Source organism: Mus musculus (assembly GCF_000001635.26).
Source record: "Mus musculus strain C57BL/6J chromosome 5 unlocalized genomic contig, GRCm38.p6 C57BL/6J MMCHR5_RANDOM_CTG5".
Classification (NCBI taxonomy): Eukaryota; Metazoa; Chordata; class Mammalia; order Rodentia; family Muridae; genus Mus; species Mus musculus.
The window spans coordinates 152,564-176,535 of record NT_187059.1 but is presented as its reverse complement, the minus strand read 5'-3'; the positions used below and the strand labels follow the sequence as shown (position 1 = coordinate 176,535).

At 42.5% G+C, this 23,972-nt stretch overlaps 1 protein-coding gene across 1 annotated transcript in view; it reads right to left on the bottom strand.

The window, feature by feature from the left end:
- Positions 1 to 91: 91 nt before the first annotated feature.
- Positions 92 to 23,972, bottom strand: part of LOC100041712 (PRAME family member 8-like) — a 55,100-nt gene continuing 31,219 nt past the window's right edge. The window contains exons 2-4 of the mRNA XM_006542776.3: positions 3,200 to 3,513; positions 1,946 to 2,536; positions 92 to 969 (exon numbers count right to left, since the gene is read on the bottom strand). Coding sequence (XP_006542839.1) covers positions 402 to 969; positions 1,946 to 2,536; positions 3,200 to 3,486 — 1,446 coding nt within the window. The 5' untranslated portion in view covers positions 3,487 to 3,513 and the 3' untranslated portion in view covers positions 92 to 401. The remainder of the gene's footprint in view (positions 970 to 1,945; positions 2,537 to 3,199; positions 3,514 to 23,972) is intronic.

The window sequence follows — 23,972 nt, the reverse complement described above, 5'->3', positions numbered from 1 at the left end:
ACCTGGAACTTTGCTTCCTTCATAAAACAACAGTGTCTTTCCAAACCTGGACCTATTCTATCATCCTGACACTGAACCTGGTAGTAAGGTTGGAAAAAGTCCAAGACCCCGGGGAGACATCATCCAGGTTGATAGGTACACAAAAAGCATCTATATATACTGTCGGGGCAGAAGCCACATATAAATGCCAAACTGTTATTCTGACTCCATCATGCCCCTGGTCCAACAGTCTATTGGAATAGTCCACATTTCAATCTAAGCATTCAGGGTCCCAGTCACTACCCATCTCTTTACTTCTAACCATATGGGAAGTGTCTGAAGTCACAGTCTCTGAGCACCTTGGATGAGAGATGTGTCCCAAGCATGTCATTTATTCATAGTCAGAAGTCCTGTATCCATGTTTACTGCAAACAGGAACAAAGCCTTGCCCCCTGGCCATAGACACAGGTCTTGCCACAATTTTGGCAGACATTTGTTGCAAAAGATATGCTCTTAGGCTCTCTTTTGGCCCTGAGGGTATCCATGAGCTCCTGACAAAGTTCCACAAATCTTTCTCTGGAGACATGACCCAATGCATCATAGCACTCCAGAGGGACAGGGTATTGTTCCACATTCATCTTGCTCCAGGTGGCTGTGTGCTGCAAAAGGTCCTTCAGGATGGCCATGGAGAAGTCATTGCTGTAGAAGTTGATCTGGTTGAGCTGAGAGCATTGACTGAGGGCAGGTAAGAGGACAATGAGCTGGGAGTCCTTCATGCTACACCACTGAAAATCCAGAGACTTAAGAGTACCTGCCAGTTTTCCTAGGAGACCTCTCAGAGGCATAAGATCGAGAGCAAATAATGTCACTCCTCTGATTTCCAGATTTTTTAACTTAAAAAGGTTGTGACAGCAGGAAAAGGAATCCAAGTCTGTCTGTGAAATTAGGCAGTGAGTGATGGAGAGGGTCTGCAAGGGCGTCCTCAGGCACCTAGGGATAGAGGAGACCAGAGGGTTAGTTCTGGCAAGTGGTGTTGTAAAGGTTTGGCTGGGATGTACACAGTGATAGAATGAACCAAGTGCCCCAAGGTCAGTTTAAGTAAATGATCAAGGACAACATCTGTGATGCTTCCTGTTGCAAACTGCTCAGTCATGACAATCTCGCAATTCACCCTTGGGCCTCACCCTCAAGCCGAAAACCAGTTCATCACTTAAGCTAAGAAGGCACACAGAAGCTGGGCTTGATGGCACATGCCTTTAATGCCAGCACTCAGGAGGAAGAGGCAGGAGGGTTTCTGAGTTCCAGGACAGCCAGGACTACACAGAGAAACCCTGTCTCCAAAAGACCAAAAAAAAAAAAAAAAAAAAAAAAAAGCAAGCAAGCAAGCAAGCACACAGAAGATTGAGCTTCCAACCCAAGAAACCCCTGACAGGATTTTGATAAACTCATTGAATCTGCATTCTATCATTCCCTCTGCAGTCATGCTGGCTCTAAGTTTCAGTCCAAGTTATACTCCTTGTCCCATGCACTCAGTGCTACTTGGGCTCGCACAAAACATTTCATCCAAGGGAACTGGGCAGAGATAGAAGGCTGTTCCCACAGATCTGAGCATATAGTTCATGTTCACACTGAGCTGATGTGTACCCTGACACCTTACTACACACTCCCCTGCTGGTCCCTTTCCATTTGATTGAGTGGGCATGATTGACGAAGAATTACAACCCATGCTTACTAGAACTGACCTCCCCTTAGATCAAATCACTTCTGTACTCCATGAGTGCTTATTTCAGTTGACTGAATTAACTTGTAAAATTTCCCTTGCATATCTCAGTATACATGGAAACAAGACATAACTTTCAGAGTGTTATGAGTATCTAAATTTTGTTCCTAGTGAGTGGCAGGCATTATGTACCACTAATCCTTAAGAGAAGAGAGACAGATTTGCTTTGGTAGCTGACTTGCTTACCCTAGGATCTGATGCAGGTGGTCTCTGAGAAAATGGACACGTTTCATGAAGACATGTTGGAGACAGTTGAATTTGGAAAACTGAGAAATAATCTTTTTGATACACTTGACTTTTGAGGCCCCTGTTATATTCATAATAGGGGAGGTATTCTTGTGGAGTGGTGCCAGGAAGACTTTTTCAAGATTTTTCATCTGCCCAAAGTAGGGAGCAAAATGTGCCAGCCGCAACAGAGTCCAGTCGGTATACAGTTCTAATTCTGTAATGTGCTCTGGATGAAAAACATTCATGATTTCTCTGATAACTTTGTCTGGTGCATCCCAGATCTTCATCTTTGTACAGCAGAAATTTATGGACCCCTTTCTCTGCTTGGCCCAATTCAAGAAATATGCTTTTTCTTCATTGAGCTGAGAACTGATTGACAGATCAACTATGATCTTCAGACGCTGCCTCAGTGCATATCTGGGAAGGGCCTTCACTACTTGCTTTTCATCCAAGGTCTCTGCATCAGAGTCACTGTCATTTGCATCGCTCCCTATGTTCCAGAAGACATGGTGCACATTTCTCATGTCGAGAACCTGAAGTTTTGGCCTCCTGTGGGTGAAACTTATGAATGTCAGCAGTCTTCTTGATACATATGTCTAAACTCAGGTCTCCTCCCTGCTAAAGCTTTTTTTTTTTTTTGAGACAGGGTTTATCTGTTTAGCCCTGGCTGTCCTGGAACTCACTCTGTAGACAAGGCAGGCCTCAAACTCATAAATCCGACTGCCTCTGCCTCCCAAGTGCTGGGATTAAAGGCGTGTGCTACCATGCCCCACACTGCTACAGTCTTTGTTTTTAAGCACTTTGATATCCAAGGTGGACTCAGGCATGCTACAAAAGCTTTCCTGGGCTTCTGTACACTTGAATACTTTTCTTTCACTAAGGTATACATCATTTCTATTACTATTTCTACTACTATTATTATTACTATAATAATAATAATAATAATAATAGTAATTATTATTATTATTATTACTGTGAAGGCCAGGGATAGGCTCATTCTACTGTGAGGCTAAGTCTACTCTAGTCCATATTCAAGTCTAATCCATATCCAAATGTGCTCTCTACAAGTAAAGAGTAGATTTCAAGAACCTTGTATCTCTGCTTGTTTATGCAATCAGAAGCATCTAATAGACTTAGGACAAAGCCATTCTCCCTGGCAATGTCTACTGTGTACTCTTTACGCTCCCATATACAATACTTGGATATGCTTACCCGGGGGGAAATTTTCTTGTCAGTCTCCTGTCTACACCATCTAGCAGAGCTTGCAAGGTTTCCAGGTTATGCATATTTATCAATGACCCCACAGGGAGATATTGGAAAGGCCAGGCTGCCACCATTGTCTTTATGAGCGAGTTGTGTCTGCCAGCAAAGGCCTCTTGGAACAGCCATGGGATGTACACAGCTGGCACGTTCTCCAGAGGGGATATGGCCAAAGCCTCATCTCTCAGCTGTGTCTGCCTTGCTCGCTTCTGGAGTGTGGGTGGGGTCTGACCACTCATCCTCTCAGGTCTTCAGGAAGAAGGCTCCTGGGGAAGCATTTAGAAAAGAATACATATTCAAGACAACTTTATACTGCTTCCTCACCACCACATTAACCATTTAGTTTCTGAATTACTGCTCTAGAGTTACAGTGCTAGAGACATCAATTTATTTCTGTATCCTAAACTGGTGGTGTAAAGACAGACTCCCACACTGGCATCATGGGAGCCTCTCTAGTACTCTAATGGACACATAATTTTGGGGTCAAAATATTTTTATGTGTTTCCCTTTCTTTACAAAGGAAAGAATGAAAGGAAGCTGACCTGTCCAACACGTCCAGTTATTTGAGGATCTCGAGGGGACCTCCTCCTAATAACTTAATGGGAGGTAGAGAGAGACGAGGGCCTTGTACGAGTAAGGACACGGAAACCGTTCTGAAGTTGTATCAAGACCCCAATGTATTGAGAAAGATCCAAGGCTTAAATGCACAAGCAAAAGGGGAAGTACAGACACTTATCAGTGGGAGGGGTGGGCCAATACAGGCAAAAGGAGAAGTACTTATGGGAGGGGGGCAATAGAAATTCTTTCTTTTGGCAGCTACACGGGGAAGCAGGAAGCTTGGTGGTATCAGGGTGTGGTCAGGACATCAGTGATGACCTAGGGCTAGAACATCCCATGGTTCTCGGAATCCATGTGTCCCTGGCCCGCTCTTGACCCCTTTTTCTTCTCGGTGGGAGAGGCCCAATTCAGAGATCAAGAGTTGTCTTAATAGCTCCCAACAGGAAGCAAAATGGAAGAGATTCCCAGGACCCAGTACAGATGATCCTAGCTGAAATATGGAACATAGAGGAGATAGAACTTGAAGAGGACACCCCAGTCGATATGCATGGCTCCCTAATGAGGGAAGGGGCCACTCATCCATCTCAAAAATTTTAACCTAGAATTGTTCCTGACTAAAGGAAAAACAGGGAAAAGAGATAGTTCAGAGACTGAAGATTAGGCGCTTGAGAGACTGGGATCTTGGGATGTATAAAATCAGCAGACACCAAACCTAAACACTATTGCTGTTGTCAACATATGATTGTCCTCTGAGAGGCTGTGCCACCACCTGTCTAAGGACAACTGCAGATACTCACAGGCAACCTTTGCATTGAGCATGTGGACCCCAATGGAAGAGATAGGGAAGGATTTAAGGAGATATAGGGGATTACAACCTCATAGGAAGAAAAACAACATCAACTAAGTGGACCTCTCAGATTTCCCAGGGACTAAGTCTCCAAACAAGGAGCATACATGAGTGGGTCTATGGTTCCTGATAACATATGTAGCAAATGGCTTATTTCAGAGAGGAGGCTCCTTGTCCTTTGGAGGCCTATTGTCATAGTGAAGGGAGAGGCAGGAGTGTGTGGGTAGGTGGGGGTGTAATGTTTTAGAGGTAAAGGGAAAGTATCATGGGAGGGGGTTTGTGAGGTGAAGCCTGGAAGAGAGATAACATTTTAAATGTAAATATGTAAAATTATCAAAAGGGTGGGGTGATGAGAAGGAAGAATGTGATGAGGAACAAATGGCAGACCAGGAAGGGAATAATGACTGGACTGTAAAACTAAGTTGAAGAGAAATTGAATTTAGTAGTAAAAAAGAAAAAAAAAGGACAAACAACAAAGAAACAAACCAGCAATCAAACAACAACAACAACAACAAAAACAAACAAGGAAAGAAACAATAATACAACCAAAAAGTTCCTGTGTTGTATAACAATATTGAATTTCCAGTAAGGAGGATAACATCTGTGGGTTCCTACCAAGACTGTCAGGCTCACCTTGGTTCCAAAAGCAGACGTTATCCAAAAACCACAGCTATGTGAAAATGATCTAAAGCAAAGACTAAGGTAAGACATTTGAGTAACTTACGAATGTAATTCCAGCTACCAGGATGATCAGAGTTAAAGATGATCAAAGTTACATGAGCTAGGGACTCACAAAAAAAAAAAAAAAATCATCATTTCAGTGAAAGGAAATATGAAAGACCACATTAGTCAGAATGATCTGATTTCAGCTAACCCAGAGCAACACGCCCAACATCTTAGAAAATTCTTGTGTCAAAAAATATATCAAGCACAGTAATGAAATATACAAGTTATCTTAGAGATATAGTGGAGATGAGGCTAAAACGTCATCGGGAATGAAACCCAAGGTCTTCAATGTGTTTTACTAAAGAGACAGAAAATGAAATTTCCTGTACTACCCCGGAATCTAAAGGGTTTCAAATCAAACTGCTTGACCCTAGGGAAACCAATTACATACCAGTTCTGAGTACTGCAGATAGGTCTCTGAGTCCTAGACAACCCTGGTAGTTACCCAATCTCCAGATCTGAATATTTTCTGTCTCCACTGAAGCCTCTCTGAATAACCCTTCCTATTGCAGCCATGTAATTCAACCTCAAACTAGAATTAGATTGGATGGTTAAACTCTGCCCTTTTAATTCTATATGTAACATCCAGCCATTTCATTGATTGCACCAGAGCTCTCAATGAGAATACCTCCATAGCATACCATACCACTCAAACATTTCACTTGTTACTTAATAAAACATCACTGAATTTGTAGATTTTCTCCTTCATTTGCCTTATGATTACATAGTTTTGAGGTTGCTACAGGATTGGGTCTTGCTGTGAAGCCAGGGTTGTTTCTAAACTCTAAGTTCTAGCAATCCTCCTGCCTCAGCATAGTTCTTGCTGCTAGGATTAATGTTGAGAAACACCACACCTGGGCCAATTTTATTCATGTGCACAAAGTCAGTCTGATTTGCCTCAGATCAGGGTTTAATCTATTGATGATCATAGACAGAAAATAATTCATCGATATTATTGTAACTGGATCTGGGACAAAGAGTTTTTAATAGACAGGAGTATGTTCTGGAGCTCAAGGCCTGAATTGGATGTTTTTTCAATAAACTGCAGTAGCACCTACATAAATGTTAGAGGAAGGAACATTGTCTGATTCCATTAACATTGTCCAAGTGTGCTGGGTGTGCACTCAGTGTGTAAGGAGCTACCCAGCATACAGCCATTCCTCTCTCCAGCACTGTATGCAGCAGACATAATGGCTATGCCTGGAAACTCAACAGTTCAAGAGTTGAACTGTTGAAGCCGGGGAATCAATTCAAAGCTGTCCTCAGCCTTATGGTAAATAGAAGGACAGCTTGAGCTTACATTTGAGTCTACTTCTAAATAGACCTAAAGGCAAACAGAAATTGGAGGGTCTGAGGGAGATGTTGCCTTTGGCTGACAGAAAACAGATAATGTGTCAGGTTTGATATGACCAGAATGATTTGCCCAAGATGAAATCAGGAGTGGGACATGTGCCAAAGAGTTTGCTCCACAATAATGAGCACCTATTAATACTCTATTCTGAACACCTACATGGTGGCTTGAAATGATCTGTAACTCCAGTTTCCGGAAACCTGAAAACTCCATCTGACCTTCTTGGACACCAGGCGTTCATTTGCTGAACATTCATACATGCAGGAAAAACACCAAAACATGGAGAACAAAACGTTTTTTGTTTTGTTTTGTTTTGTTTTGTTTTGTTTCAAGACAGGGTTTCTCTGTGTAGGTCTGGCTGTCCTGGAACTCACTGTGTATACCAGACTGGCCTCGAACTCAGAAATCTGCCTGCCTTTGCCTTTCAAGTGTTGGGTTGGGAATAAAGGTGTGTGCCACCACTGCCAGGCTAAATCTTTAAGAGAATTAAATTTGTAAAAGGAATGGTGGCAAACACCTTTAATCCCTGTACTCTGTAGGTAAAGGTAAACTGGGCACAGTGAGTTCAAGGCTAGTTTTATCTAAGCAGATAATTCTTAACCAGTGAAGCCTAAGGACTAAGGGTCTGTTTTACAATTAAGGCAGAGCAGAGTGGGGTAGCACCTGACTTTAATCCCAGCACCCTGGAGGCAAGGGGAGGAGCTGGATCTTTAGACCCCAGACTGATCTACAGATTAAAGTGTGGGACAGGGAGGGCTCCAAAATAGAGAAACACTCTCTCAAAACCCAAACCAAACCAAATAAAAACAAAATCTAGTTAGGTGAGAGATGCTACAATAGGCCTTTAATCTCAGAATTAAGGAGGCAGATGTAGGTGGACCTTGGAGTTTCAGCTAGTCTGGTCTACAATTTGAGTTCTGGGTCAGCCATGTCTGTTAAACAGAAACTCTGTCTGAAAAAAACTAAAAACAAAAAATGGAACAAAAAAGTGTTTTCTAAGAAAAAACTTTAAGGGAGCTTACTTAGTAGGCTGTGAGTTCCTCAGTGATCAATGGCACTTGTTACCAAGCCTGAATTCAGCAATGGGACACAAAGGTTTAAGGAGAGAAACCACTTCAGGGTCTAGTGGTTTCTAGACCACCAACACATTTTTGGGATCCAGCAAAAATATGAAGACATTGATGAAATATAAGTCCTAGGTAACTGTTACATATTGTAGTATGACAAAACAAAGAAATGGAGGATAAAGAACCAATGAAAAACCACAAGGAATACATATAGATACAGGACAGGATCTCACACACACAAGAATCCAATAAAAATACAAAATTGGTAGCCCTAATATATGAGCAAAGGTCCCAAAGGGGATAAAAACTCTGTAGAAGTCCAACAGCGTAAATTAACCGGGACCTTTGGGGCTCTCAGAAACTGAAACCCCAACCAAAGAGAACATGGGCTGGGCATAGGCCTCCCCACACAGATGTAGGAGATTTTTAGCTTGGTCTTCACGTCGGTCCCCTAACAACTGGACTGAAGGCCACTTCAGAAGCCATTGCCTGTTTGTGGGGTGTGTTCTTCTAGCTGAGCTGCTTTGCCTGGCCTCAGTGGGAGAGGATATGCCCTGCCTTAAAAATACTAAAAGTACCAGGGTGTGGGGATACCCAGGGAACTTCCACCTACTCAGAGAACATGGTAAGAAGGTACCTAGAAGTAGTGAACTAGGGTCTGACCTGGAAAAGAACAGTTAGTGGGGGATTTAAGGTAAATTAAAAAAAAAAGAATTAAATTAAAAAGCAAATCCAAAAAAACCCAAAAGAGGCCTGTTAAAACATTATGAGACCTAGGACCTCCAAAGAGGCCTCTGAGTTCACTTTGTGTTGGCCAGTAGACCTGCCCATATGAATGAGACTTGTACCCTCAAGGAGAGTCCATTTGAGAAAACTAATTTTTCATTTGTAAATGGTTTTCAGTAATTTCTGGGTTGGGATAGGAGCTTGTGTCAGTCTACTTTTTTCTCAACACTGATACCCCATGTGGAATAGACCCACACAAGCCCTGAGAATTCTACTTTAGTCTACTTTAGTCTCTCTCTGTGTGTGTTAGTTCTCCTGTGTTTGTTTAAGAAGCTCTGGCTTCCTTGATGTCCACCATTTCCTCTGACTCTATTCCTCTTTCTTTGTTCTCTTCTACAGGATTCCCTGAGCCTTTCCCCTTTAGGTCTGAATCATCCAAGGTCTCTGTGTGAGTGTGTGTGTGTGTGTGTGTGTCTGCATGTTGTCATAGTGCTTATTAAGTCTAGGAAAGGGAAGAGGATTCCAGAAACACTGAAGCTAAAGGTAGTTCCAAGCCACAATCACACTTGTTGGGCATTGAATTTATGTGTTCTGCAAATATCAGGTATTCTGAAAATCTCCTAATCCTAGAGATTTTATCTCTGCCCAGGAAACCCTGATCATCTCTCCATGTCCACTGATCCTTCCTTTCTCAAACCTGCTCCGACTTTTTAGAATCATTGATGTTATGCCTCTCCCTGACACACTTTTTAACTTGTTTTGAAAATATTTTAATATAGAACAGGTTTGCCTCACACTATCTATTACAGCAAAGATACCATTGGATTTCTGAGCCTCTATTCAGACTCACGTGTTCTGGGAACACAGGCATGCCCCATTTGTCTAGATCATGCAGTGATTTATAACCTTAATTGTGAATGCCAAGCAAGGACTGTACTACTGGAGTCACACCACAGAATTCCCTCCAAGGTGGATGAAGCCATCCTCCTGGCTCTGCTTTCTGAGTACTACCATAGTATACGATTGGCAAAGCATAAAGCTCACCTCTTTATTCCAGAACTGATAAATAACTGTAAAATGTGATCAAGCTAGCTCTGTCAGGCAACAGGGTCTCAAGGTTGGGAATGATGATTGAAAAGACAATGACCATTAGACAACATTATTCCATGACTCCAGCCAGTGCTACGTCCTAAGCAGATTCACTTTTCTCTAGTCTGCTTTTATACCAGTCTAAATACATGCAAAGGATAAAGTCAGTTTTAGGTCAAAGAACAAACAAGGCAATAAACAATGTACCGAGTAAGGGGTCCCCAATGGAGATGTTAGTAAAAGGACTGGAGGAGCTGAAAGGGTTTGCAGCCCCATAGGAAGAGCAACACAACCCAAGAGCTCCCAGAGACTGAAACACCAACCAAAGTGTACACACATAGGGACCCATTGCTCTAGCTGCATGTATGTCAGTGGATGGCCTTGTTGGGCATCAATGGGAGGAGAGGCCCTCAGTCCTGTGAAGGCTTGATGCTCCAGTGTAGGGGATGCCAGGTTGGAGAGTCAGTAGTGGGTGGGTATGGGATCACGTTTATAGAAACAAGGAGAAAGGGGTTTGGATGAGGGTTTCCAGAGGACAAAATGGGGAAGGGGAGAACATTGAAATGCAAATAAATAAAATAACCAATAAAAAGTCTATTGACAAAAACAAACAAACAAACAAAGTCCCCTGATCACTATTTCTCTGGGTTTATCAAGATGAACAAGGTAAAACAATTGCCACACATTCCTCTGCCGAGTTTTCCTTGAGCTTTGCACTAGCCCAAGATAAATATTCTTATATGAGCCTACTGCACTGTCCTAGCCCAATGTCAAATTCTTGCCCAATTCCTACAAGTAGGCCCCAAAGGTTCTGCACAAGGGTATTTGTCATGCCCTCTTACAATGGTATTTTATGGTTTTGTGCATGTATTTTCAAGGACATATTATGGCTCCCAGGTGAATTTCCCTCTGGCCCATGCTGGTCACAAATGAGGAAAACATAACCAGGTGTCTTGGCTCACATAGTAATCCTTCCAGCCGGAAGACCAAGGCAAGAAGATCCCTGGGAATTGAAATTCTAAATTATCCCTAGGTAAAGAACAACCATGTTGTCTCAGAATATTATTTGAACCAAGAAAATCAAGAGCAAAAAGGAGAATAAAGAAATCGTTCAAACAATAAATAACCAAGCAAGCAAACAATAAAGTTCAATATGAAATATGCAACAGAGGGGAGACAGAACCTTAAGAGACCACCTCCAGTGGCTAGGAATGGCTTCTAGTTGAGGGAAAGTACCACACACCCATCTAAAAAAAAATTTTTTTTTGAGACAGGGTTGCTCTGTGTAACCCTGGCTGTTCTGGAACCCACTTTGTATACCAGGCTGGCCTTGAACTCAGAAATCTGATTGTCTCTACATCCCAAGACCTGAGATTAAAGGTTTGTACCACCACCGCCCAGCTACCGATCTCAAAAATTTTAACCTAGAATTGTTCCTGTCTAAAGGAAGAACAGGGACAAAAACTGGAGCAGAGACTGAAGAAAGAGCCACCCAGGAACAGGCATCCTTAGATCCATCCCATCAGCAGACATCAAAAACCTATAGTATTGTTGATGACAAGATGTGCTTATATAAAGGAGCCTGGTGTGGCTGTCCTCTGAGAGGTTCTAATAGCACCTAAGACAATTGCAGACATTCACAGACAACCATTGGACTGAGACCAAGGACCACAATCCTCTACAACAAATGTATTCCTAGAAGTATCACCTTCTCTGATCTGAAGTAGTATTACATGCCCATAGTATAACGAAAACTGTGTGGTATTGGCAGTAAAACAGATAAATTGATCAATGGAATTTAACTGAAGACCCAGAAATAAACCCACATAGCTATCAAGCATGGACGCTAGACTTTTAACAGAGAATGCTAAAGAGACATTGTAAAAAAGAAATCATCCCTATCCAATTGTGCCTGTCTAACTGGGCATCTGCATGTATAAGAAAGCAAACTGCTCTGTATTTATTATCCTCCAATACTCTCAAGTCTAACTGATCAAAACCTCAACATAAAAATGGATACACAGCATGTAACACAAGAGGAAGTGGATGTACTTGTCAAGGTTTTCTAGAGTTAGAGAACTTACTGGTAGTCACTGTATAGTAAGGGAACTGATGATGACTCACAGTCTGTAGTCCAACTCCCCAACAATGGTCAGCAGCAGATGTGAATGGAAGTCCAAGGATCTAGCAGTTGCTGAGTCCCACACACACAGAGAAGAGAGAGTCTTTCTTCTTCCACTTTTGTGTAAGTCTCCAGTAGAAGGTGTGGCCCAGATTAAAGGTGTGTACCACCACACCTAAATCTGGAACTTACTTTGCCCCAGATGACCTTGAATTTATAGATCTCCTTGCTTTAGTCTCCTGAGATTCATAGCCACAATGCCTCGAGATCTCCATGCCAAGATCCAGGGCAGAATCTTGTATCTCTCAGTCTCAAGATCAGGATCACAGGTGAGCCTTCCAATTCTGGATTGCAGTTCATTCCAGATATAGTCAAGTTGAAAACCAGAAATATCCACTACAGTGGGGGATTAGCCTTGAACACACTGACACAGGAGATAAATTTCTGAACAGAAACCCATAGCTCAGGCAATAAGATCAGCAATGAATAATGGCACTTGATGAAACTGAAAAGCTTCTATTTGTCAAAGGAGTTCATCAGCAGGCCAAAATTGCAGCCTAAAGATTGGAAGAACATCCTCACCAACCCACATCTGACAGAGGGGTGATATCACTATAAATGGTGATAACCCTATAAATACACAAAGCATTAGATATCCACAAACTAAATACCTCAATTTAAAAATGGGGTACTATAGAATTATACAGAATATTTCAACAGAGGATTCTCTACATGCTGAGAAGCACCTAAATAAATGTTCAACATTCCAAATCATCTGACAGATGCAAATCCCAATGACTGTGAGATTCCATTATGCATATATCATTATGGCTAGGATCAAAACCACCACTGACAGTTCATGTTGGGGAGTTTATGGAAAGAGGGGAACACTTTCCCATTGCTGGTGAGAGTACAAACTTGGACAACCACTTGTGAAATAAATCTGACACTTTATCAGAAATGTGAGAAACTGCCTACCTTCTAGACCAGTTTTACCACTCCTAGACATATAACCAAAGAGGACCCACAATACCAAAAAGACACTTGCTCAACTCTGTTCATAGCAACTCTCCCTCAACTGAAGACACCAGGCCTTATGATGCTCATATGAACTCAGAGAGGCTGAAGCAGCATGCATATGGCTTGCACAAGCTTGTACCACATCTCGTGACAGCCTTGAGAGAAGAAGTAGATACACGTTCCCATTCCCAACACAGAAGCTATCTCCAATCCATGAAGACTTGCAGATGAAACTCTGCTCCAGTCAATTGGAGTCTCCACGTGGAAGCAAATCCCACTATTAAGGAGAGGCTGAATGTCCAGCAGTTGGTGCCAAAACAAAGAAACTCAAAGGCATTTTAAAGCTTTTGTCTGAGAAGAATGTATCAGGCCCCTTTGTTTATTTATTTTGTTTGGCTTTTAAATTACAGTTCCTTTGTTTTTATAGTCAGGCTGCAAATTTCCTGTTTTTACTGGATTCCTCTGTCTTTGATTGTGCTCTTTATCTGTAAGGGATAGTTTTAGTTGTTGTGTTTGTTTGATTGTTTGTTTGTTTGTTTGTTTGTTTCTTCTTTTTGGGTCTCTCTCTCTCTTTTTTTCTGTTGGTTTATTTTGTCCTGTTTCAACTAGTGTGTTTTTCTTTTGTCTTTGGTTTCTGTTTTGTTTATTTGCTTATTTTTTGTTTGTTTTTTTTTTTTGTTTTGTTTTTTTCAAGAAATGGTCTCATTGTAAGTCAGACTGTTCTGTACTCGCATAGTAGACCAGGCTGGAGGTTTTCCTGCCTCCTCCCAAGTGCTGGGATTACACTTGTGTTCTACTGCACTGGCTTTGTCTCAGGATTCTGTAAGTGACTGTTTCTTTTCTTAGGAGAGGCACAAAGGGTGTGGATTGAGATGGAAGAGAAGTTAGAGAAGATGTCAGAGGAGTTGGGGGAGGAGAAGCCTTAATAATAACACACTGTATAAAAAATACTTTGAGTAAAGGAAAAGCAAAGAAAGGGGTCTGGAGCTATCTCTGAGCACTTAGCAGCACTGGCTGCTCTGACACACAGCTCTGGTTTATTTCCCAACATTCACATGGCAACTTGTGTGTGCTGTATCCCTAGTGCTCTTAACTCCTGAACCATTTCTTCAGCCCGTACTAGGGAAACCTCAAGAAGGGACAACTTTGGACATTGTGTACACATGATGCCACTCGAGCTAGCCAAGCTAAAGGATCATACTACACATGGAGGTAGAGACAGGATCTTCTTTAGTTTGAGTGTAGCCTGGGTTATAGATGGAAACAGTTTCACAGAGACAACCATAAAGAATGGGTGCTGGGGTTCAATACAGGAACGGTTTTCAATATTTAGACTTGATAAGAGAGAGAGTACAATTCTAGAAGCTTGGAAGTAGGGAGCTGTAGTTCCCTGGATTATGAGAGAACCAGGAACATGGAGAAGGCCTTTGTCTCCTTAAAGTGAGCTTTAGTCTTAAGAACAGGTTGTTTTCTTTTTTTCTTAGATATTTTCTTTATATACATTTCAAACGCTATCCCTAAAGTTCCCTACAGCCTCCCTCCACCCTGCTCCCCTCCCCACCCACTCCCACTTCTTGGCCCTGGCATTCCCCTGTACTGGGCATATAAAGTTTGCAATACCAGCCGGGCATGATGGTGAAGCCTTTAATCCCAGCACTTGGGAGGCAGAGGCAGGCAGATTTCTGAGTTATAGGCCAGCCTGGTCTACAGAGTGAGTTCCAGGACAGCCGGGGCTACACAGAGAAACCCTGTCTCAAAAAATCAAAAAAAGAAAAAAAAAAAAAAAAACAGTTCGCAATACCAAGGGTCCTCTGTCCCCAGTGATGACCGACTAGACCATCTTCTGCTACATATGCAGCTAGAGATATGAGCTCTGGGGGGTACTGGTTAGTTCATATTGTTGTTCCACCTATAGGGTTGCAGACCCCTTCACCTCCTTGGGTGCTTTCTCTAGCTTCTCCACTGGGGGCCCTGTGTTCCATCTTATAGATGACTGTGAGCATCCATTTCTGTATTTGCCAGGCACTGGCAGAGACTCACACGAGGCAGCTCTATCAGGGTCCCTTCAGCAAAATCTTTCTGGCATATGCAATAGTGTCTGGGTTTGGTGGCTGATAATGGGATGGATCCCCCGGTGGGGTAGTCTCTGGATAGTCCATCCTTTCATCTTTGCTCCAAACTTTGTCTTTGTAACTCCTTTTATGAGTATTTTATTCCCTATATTAAGGAGGAATAAAGTATCCACCCATTAGTCTTCCCTCTTCTTGATTTTCTTGTGTTTTGCAAATTGTATCTTGGTTGTTCTATGTTTCTAGGCTAATATCCACTTATCAGTGAGTGCATATCTAATGACTTCTTTTGTGATTGGGTTATATCACTAAGGATGATAATCTCCAGATACATACATTTGTCCAAGAATTTCATAAATCCATTGTTTTTAAAAGCTGAGTAGTACTCCATTATGTAAATGTACCACAATTTCTGTATCCATTCCTCTGTTGAGGGACATCTGGGTTCTTTCTAGCTTCTGGCGATTATAAATAAAGCTGTTCTGAACATAGTGGAACATGTGTTCTTATTACCAGTTGGAACTTCTGGGTATATCCCCAGGAGAGGTATTGCTGGATCTTCCGGTAGAATGTCCAATTTTTCAAGGAACCTCCAGACTGACTTCCAGAGTGGTTGTACAAGATTGCAGTTCCACCAGCAGTGGAGGCATGTTCATCTTTTTTTTTTTTTTTTTTTTTGGTATTTTTGAGACAGGGTTTTTCTGTGTAGTCCTGGCTGTCCTGGAACTCACTCTGTAGAACAGGCTGGCCTTGAACTCAGAAATCTGCCTGCCTCTGCCTCCTGAGTACTGGGATTAAAGGTATGTGCCACCATGCCTGGCTTTTGTTGTTGTTTTGTTTTTGTTTTTGTTTTTTTCTCTTTCTCTCTCTCTGTCTCTCTCTCCCTCTCTCTCCTTTCTTTATTTCTTTTTTTTTTAATTTTTTGAGACAGGGTTTCTTTGTATAGCCCTGGCTATCCTGGAACTCACTTTGTAGACCAGGCTGGCCTCAAACTCAGAAATCCACCTGCCTCTGCCTCCCGAGTGCTGGGATTAAAGGCGTGTGCCACCACCACGCCTGGCTCTGATTTTGTTTTTCAAGACAGGGATATTCTGTGTAACCCTGGCTGTCCTGGAACTCACTCTGTAGAACAGGCTGGCCTTGAACTCAGAAATCTGCCTGCCTCTGCCTCCTGAGTACTGGGATTAAAGGTATGTGCCACCATGCCTGGCTTTTGTTGTTGTTTTTTTTTGTTTTTGTTTTTTTTTTCTCTCTCTCTCTCTCTGTCTCTCTCTCCCTCTCTCTCCTTTCTTTATTTCTTTTTTTTTTTTTTAATTTTTTTAATGTTTTTTTTTTTTTTTTTTGCTTGTTTGTTTGTTTGTTTGGTTTTTGGTTTTTCGAGACAGGGTTTCTCTGTATGGTCTTGGCTGTCCTGGAACTCACTTTGTAGACCAGGCTGGCCTCGAACTCAGAAATCCGCCTGTCTCTGCCTCCCAAGTGCTGGGATTAAAGGCGTGCGCCACCACGCCCGGTTATTTCTTTTTTTTTTTAATTTTTTGAGACAGGGTTTCTCTGTATAGCCCTGGCTATCCTGGAACTCACTTTGTAGACCAGGCTGGCCTCAAACTCAGAAATCCACCTGCCTCTGCCTCCCCAGTGCTGGGATTAAAGGCGTGTGCCACCACCACGCCTGGCTCTGATTTTGTTTTTCAAGACAGGGATATTCTGTGTAACCCTGGCTGTCCTGGAACTCACTTTGTAGAACAGGCTGATCTCTTACTCAGAAATCTTCCTGCCTCTGCCTCCTGAGAGCTGGAATTAAAGGCATGTGCCACCATGCCTGGCTAGTGTTTCTCTTTCTCCACATCCTCGCCAGCGTCTGCTGTCACCTGAATTTTTGATTTTAGCCATTCTGACTGGTGTGAGGTGAAATCTCAAGGTTGTTTTGATTTGCATGTCCCTGATGATTAAGGATGTTGAACATTTTTTCAGGGGCTTCTCGGTCATTCTGTATTCCTCAGTTGAGAATTCTTTGCTTAGCTCTGAACCCCATTTTTAAATGGGGTTATTTGATTTTCTGGAGTCCAGCTTCTTGAGCTCTTTGTATATATTGAATATTTGTCCCCTATCAGATTTAGGATTGGTAAAAATTCTTTCCCAATCTTTTGGTGGCCTATTTTTTTCTTATTGACAATGTCTTTTGCCTTACAGAAGCTTTGCAATATTATGAGGTCCCTTTTGTCAATTCTTGATCTTACAGCACAAGCCATTGCTGTTCTGTTTAGGAATTTTTCCTCTGTGCCCATATCTTCGAGGCTTTTCCCCACTTTCTCCTCTATTAATTTTAGTGTCTCTGGTCTTATGTAGAGGCCTTTGATCCACTTAGACTTGAGCTTTGTACAAGGAGATAAGAATGGATCAATTCACATTCTTCTACAAGATACCACCAGTTGTGCCAGCACCATTTGTTGAAAATGCTGTCTTTTTTTTCTACCGGATGGTTTTATTTCCCTTGTCAAAGATCAAGTGACCATAGGTGTGTGGATTCATATCTGGTTCTTCAATTCTATTCCATTGCTCTACCTATCTGTCACTGTACCAGTACCATGAAATTTTTTATCACAATTGCTCTGTAGTACAGCTTTAGTTAAGGCATGGTATGGTGATTCCACCAGAGGTTCTTTTATCATTGAGAAGAGATTTTCCTATCCTAGTTTTTTTGTTATTCCAGATGAATTTGCAGATTGCCCTGTCTAATTCGTTGAAGAATTGAGTTGAAAGTGGATGGAGATTGAATTGAATCTGTAGATAGCTTTTGGCAAGATTGTCATTTTTATTGTATTCATGCTGCCAGTCCATGAGCATGGGAGATCTTTCCATCTTCTGAGATCTTCCTCATTTTGTTTCTTCAGAGACTTGAAGTTCTTATCATACAGATCTTTCACTTCCTTAGTTAGAGTCACACCAAGGTATTTTATATTACTTGTGACTATTGTGAAGGGTGCTTTTCCCTAATTTCTTTCTCATCCTATTTATCCTTTGTGTAGAAATAGGCCATTGATTTGTTTGAGTTAATTTTATATCCAGCCTTCGCACTGAGGCTGCTTATCAGGTTTAGGAATTCTCTGGTGGAATCTTTAGGATCATATATATATATATACATACTATCATATCATCTGCAAATAGTGGTATTTTTACTTCTTCCTTTCCAATTGGTATCCCCTTGACCTACTTTTGTTGTCTAATTGCTCTGGGGAGGACTTTGAGTACTATACTGAATAGGTAGGGAGAAAGTGGGCAGCTTTGTCTAATCTCAGAGATTCAATCTTCTGGAATCCATAGCCACTGTGGCTCAAGATCTTCAAACCAAGATCCAGATAAGCATCTCCAAGCCTCCAGATAAGAGTCACTGGTGAGCCTTCCAATTCCGGATTGTAGTTCATTCCAAATATTGTCAAGTTGACAACCAGGAATAGCCACTACAATCCACCCCTTGTCAATTTGACACAAATAATATCTCATGTTCACATGAAACAATAACAAGGTTGTAAATACGCCTAACATGATATAACTATCCCTCGTACAATCGCAAACGCATTAGTAAATTTACAATGGGCATTCATATTACTTTATAATCCTCGTTTCTGCAACTGGTTACGTGGCCTTAATTGGTATTTATAACTACCTTCCTCTACTACCCATTCTGTATTTCCTTCTCCTTCAGCCAGCACCTCAGCAGGTCTTGGCTCTTTTCCTGGAGGATTGACCCATACCTTCATTCCTGATGGGTCTGCATCCTTTGTCATCCTGCTTGGATTAGGCTGTTGTAGTTTCCCATTGACTTTAATCACAGGACATGGTAGTACTAAGAGACGCCCTAAGGGATCTCCTACACTCCAGACATAATCTTGCTTACCACCATTGTGAAGAGGTAATCCAATTTCCCCATGGTAATCTGGATCTATCACCCCTCCTAACACTGTTATTCCTTTTTTAGCCTGTTGGTTTAAGGGCATTAGAAGCCTAAAATGACCAGGGGGAAGTTTGAGCTTCCAGTTCAATGGAATGTTTGTTGTAGCTCCTGGTAGGAGCACTCCCCTCTCTGGAGCCAAAACTTCTAAGCCAGCAGAACCTAGAGTTATGGGGACAGGAAGCAAAAATTTTCCTAGAGGGTCACTAGGAGTGATAGTAAGTGGAACTATTCCTTTTTCCACCCCTTGATTCCTGGACCCATGAATCCTGGCTATGGGTGAAACTGTACCATATATCGAGCGCTGATTCAAAGCATATACTGCCTTCTGAAGAACTCTACCCCAGCCTTCCAAGCTGTTACCACCTAATTGGCGCTGTAACTGCGTCTTCAAAAGGCCATTCCATCTTTCTATCAGACCAGCTGCTTCAGGATGGTGGGGAACGTGGTAAGACCAGTGAATTCCATGATCGTGGGCCCACTGTCATACTTCTCTGGCTGTGAAATGAGTTCCTTGGTCAGAAGCAATACTGTGTGGAATACCATGACGATAGATAAGGCATTCTGTCAGTCCGTGAATGGTGGTTTTAGCAGAGGCATTACGTGCAGGAAAGGCAAATCCATAACCAGAATAAGTATCTACTCCAGTAAGAACAAAACGCTGTCCTTTCCACGAAGGAAGTGGTCCAATGTAGTCAACCTGCCACCAGGTTGCTGGCTGGTCACCTCAAGGAATGGTGCCATATCTGGGGCTCAGTGTTGGTTTCTGCTGTTGGCAGATCTGGCAATCAGCAGCAGCTGTAGCCAGGTCAGCCTTGGTGAGTGGAAGCCCATGTTGCTGAGCCCAAGCATAACCTCCATCTCGACCACCATGGCCACTTTGTTCATGTGCCCATTGAGCAATGACAGGGATGGCTGGGGAGAGAGGCTGATTGTCCACAGAACGGGTCATCTTATCCACTTGATTATTGAACTCCTCCTCAGCTGAAGTCACCTTTTGGTGAGCATTTACATGGGACACAAATATCTTCACATCCTTTGCCCATTTGGAGAGATCTATCCACATACTTCTTCCCCAGATGTCTTTCTCACCAATTTTCCAATTGTGATCTTTCCAAGTCCCTGACCATCCAGCCAATCCATTGGCTACAGCCCATGAGTCAGTGTATAATCGTACATCTGGCCATTTCTTCTTGCAAACAAACTGTAATACCATGTGTACTGCCCGAAGTTCTGCCCACTGTGAAGATTTCCCTTCACCTGTGTCTTTCAAGGTTGTCCCAGAAAGGGGTTGTAATGCTGCAGCTGTCCACTTCTGGGTGGTGCCTGCATAACGTGCAGAGCCATCAGTAAACCAGGCTCTAGTCTTCTCCTCTTCGGTCAGTTGATCATAGGGAACACCCCATGAGGCTATAGGTGCATGCTTGGCAGCAGATGGCATTGTAACAGGAGTAGAAACCATAGGCATTTGAGCAACTTCTTCATGTAACTTGCTTGTGCCTTCAGGACCTGCTCTGGCCCGATCACGTATATACCACTTCCATTTGATAATAGACTGCTGCTGTGCACATCCCACTTTATGACTTGCAGGGTCTGATAGTACCCAGCTCATGATGGGTAGTTCAGGTCGCATAGTGACTTGGTGTCCTATTGTCAGACGTTCAGTTTCCACTAAGGCCCAATAGCAGGCCAAGAGCTGTTTTTCAAAGGGAGAATAGTTGTCTGCAGATGATGGTAGAGCTTTGCTCCAAAATCCCAAAGGCCTTTTCTGTGATTCACCTACAGGGGCCTGCCAGAGGCTCCAAACAGCATCTCTATCAGTCACAGACACCTCAAGTACCATCGGGTCTGCTGGGTCATATGGTCCAAGTGGTAGAGCAGCCTGCACAGCAGCCTGGACCTGTTGAAGGGCCTTCTCCTGTTCCAGGCCCCACACAAAGCTAGCAGCTTTCTGAGTCACTTGGTAAATAGGCCTAAGTAACACACCCAAGTGAGGGATGTGTTGTCTCCAGAATCCAAATAGGCCCACTAAACGTTGTGCTTCTTTCTTGGTTGTAGGAGGGGCCAGGTGCAATAACTTATCTTTCACCTTAGAAGGAATATCTCTGCATGCCCCACACCACTGGACTCCTAAGAATTTCACTGAGGTAGATGGTCCTTGAATTTTGGTTGGATTTATTTCCCATCCTCTGATACGCATATGTGTTACCAATGAGTCCAAAGTGGTTGCTACTTCCTGCTCACTTGGTCCAATCAGCATAATGTCATCAATATAGTGCACCAATGTGATATTTTGTGGAAGATCCAAACGATCAAGATCCCTTCTAACTAAATTATGACACAGGGCAGGAGAGTTAATATATCCTTGAGGCAAAACTGTGAAGGTATACTGTTGGCCTTGCCAACTGAAAGCAAATTGCTTCTGGTGGTCCTTATGGACAGGTACTGAGAAGAAGGCATTTGCCAGATCAATAGCCGCATACCAGGTGCCAGGAGATGTGTTAATTTGCTCAAGTAAGGAAACTACATCTGGTACAGCAGCTGCAATTGGAGTTACTACCTGATTTAGTTTTCGGTAATCAACTGTCATTCTCCATGATCCATCTGTTTTCTGCACTGGCCAGATAGGAGAGTTAAATGGAGATGTGGTGGGAACCACCACCCCTGCATCTTTCAAGTCCTTGATAGTGGCAGTAATTTCTGCAATTCCTCCAGGAATACGATACTGTTTTTGATTCACTATTTTCTTTGGCAGAGGCAACTCTAAAGGCTTCCATTTGGCCTTTCCAACCATAATAGCCCTCACTCTACAGTTCAGGGAACCAATATGAGAATTCTGCCAATTTCTGAGTATATCTATCCCAATTATACATTCTGGAACTGGGGAAATCACCACAGGATGTGTCCGGGGACCTACTGGACCTACTGTGAGTCGGACATCAGTCAAAACTCCATTAATCACCTGCCCTCCATAAGCCCCTACTTTAACTGGAGGGCCACAATGTTTCTTGGGATCCCCTGGGATCAGTGTCAACTCAGAACCAGTATCCAGCAGACCCCGAAAAGTCTGATTATTTCCTTTTCCCCAGTGTACAGTTACCCTTGTAAAAGGCCGTAGGTCCCTCTGGGGAAGAACTGGAGAAAGGGTAACAGCAAAACCTTTGAGTGTCTTATCAAGATCCTTCCTCAGCGGAACCTGGCCACCCCTTCATTCAAGGGGTTCTGGATCTGCAAACTGTCTCAAGTCTGGAAATTGATTCACTGGCCGAGATTGCTGTTTACCACGATCTAATGTAGCCTTTCTTTCATTTGGCTGTTTACCACGATCTAATGTAGCCTTTCTTTCATTTGTTTGAGAATTTTTCTGCTTATACAGATCAAACAAATACGCAGTAGGCTTCCTATGTATTTCATTCCTGGAAACACCATGATTGGTTAGCCAGTACCAAAGGTCCAACCGAGTCATGCCATTATAAATTTCACCTCTCCTGTGCTGACCATTACTGGGTATGTTATTATAAACCTTCTTTTGTCTACGCTGTCCATTATAATAACTAGAATCACCTTGTCTCCGGCGATTCAATGCTGCCACCTGGCCCTTGTTACCTCGGAATCCAACTAAACCCAGTGAATTTAATTCATCTAATTGAGCAGAAGCATCTCCAATGCTAAGATCTGGCACAAGGAAAAGGGAAAGAACAAAACCCTTCAAATGTGCTGGTGCCCCTCTCACCAATTTGCGTCTTATAGAGCTAGTGAAAGGCATATCTTCTGGACCTTCCCATTGTGGACAATTATGCTTTACACAATATATCCACTCTAGCATTGCAATTTCCCTAAGTCTTAAAATCCCTTCATCAACATTAAGCCACGGAATATCAGGCATCTCCAAGTCATTTCCAGTAGGCCATCTTTTGATAAACACCTCAGCCAACCATTCAAACAAACTTTTGACACCTTTTTTAACCATGCGAGCTTCCGTATTAAACCTAGAATCTCTACTCAGAGGACCCATGTCAATAAACTCAGCCTGCTCTAGTTTTATGTTCCTTCCACCCTTATCCCACACCCTTAAAATCCATTCCCACACATATTCACCAGGTTTCTGCTTGAATGAATTAGCAAACTCATTAAGCTCCTTAGTAGTGTAGCGAATTTCCTCATGGACTACACTTTCTACCTCCCCTCTAGGAGCCTGTTTTGCTTTGAGTCTGATTACAGGTCTAGAAGAAACTATTGGTGGGCCTTGAGAAACATCAGTAGTGAAAGTCATTGCTGGTTTATCAGACTCTGCAAAATTAATTTCCTCATGTGGGGAAGGCATTATTTCAAGGGGTGGGGCTGAGGGTACTACTTCCTCAGGTGGGGCAAACCCTTGAGAATCTGAAGATTCAAAATTCTCAGCTTCAACATGGTCTTCCCACACATCCCCGTCCCATGTTGTAGGATCCCATTCTTTGCCAATTAGAGCCCTTACTTTAACTGTCGACACACTCTGAGGCTGAGACTTGAATTTTCGCTGTAGTTCAGCCAGCCTTACAATGAGAGTTTCTGTTTGATTTTCTGCAACTTGAGCTCTATTGCTACAAGAGAGAAGATTCTCCTCAAGGACACACTTAGCAACTTTTAGATCGTTTACTTGTGTCTGGAGCCTTTCGATTTTATCACACAACTCCTTCCTTTTATTCATCATTCTTTCCACAGATACTAATAGCAGCCAGCCAGTAAAATCATTTTCCGATTTTTTCCCCATCTTGTAGAAAGCTTTGTGCACTGAATCACCTAATTCATTAAGAAAATCAAGGTCATTAGCTTCTTTAAGTTCGGAATATAGTTTCAACCATGGGTCTTCAAAATTCTCTGAGCTCCCAGGAGGGAGAGAATCTGGAGAGGTTTCAATAGTTGAAAGTGCTGGTGGATCAACAAGCCAATTCCAGTATTTTAAAAGATTCATCCTTGTACTTCTGTTACTCTAGAACCACTCCTGGTACCAACTTCTGTATTAGTCAGGGTTCTCTAGAGTCACAGAACTTATGGACAGTCTCTAGATAGTAAAGGAATTTATTGATGACTTACAGTCGGCAGCCCAATTCCCAACAATGATTCAGTCGCAGCTGTGAATGGAAGTCCAAGGATCTAGCAGTTACTCAGTCTCACGCGGCAAGCAGGCGAAGGAGCAAGAGCTCGAGCTAGACTCCCTT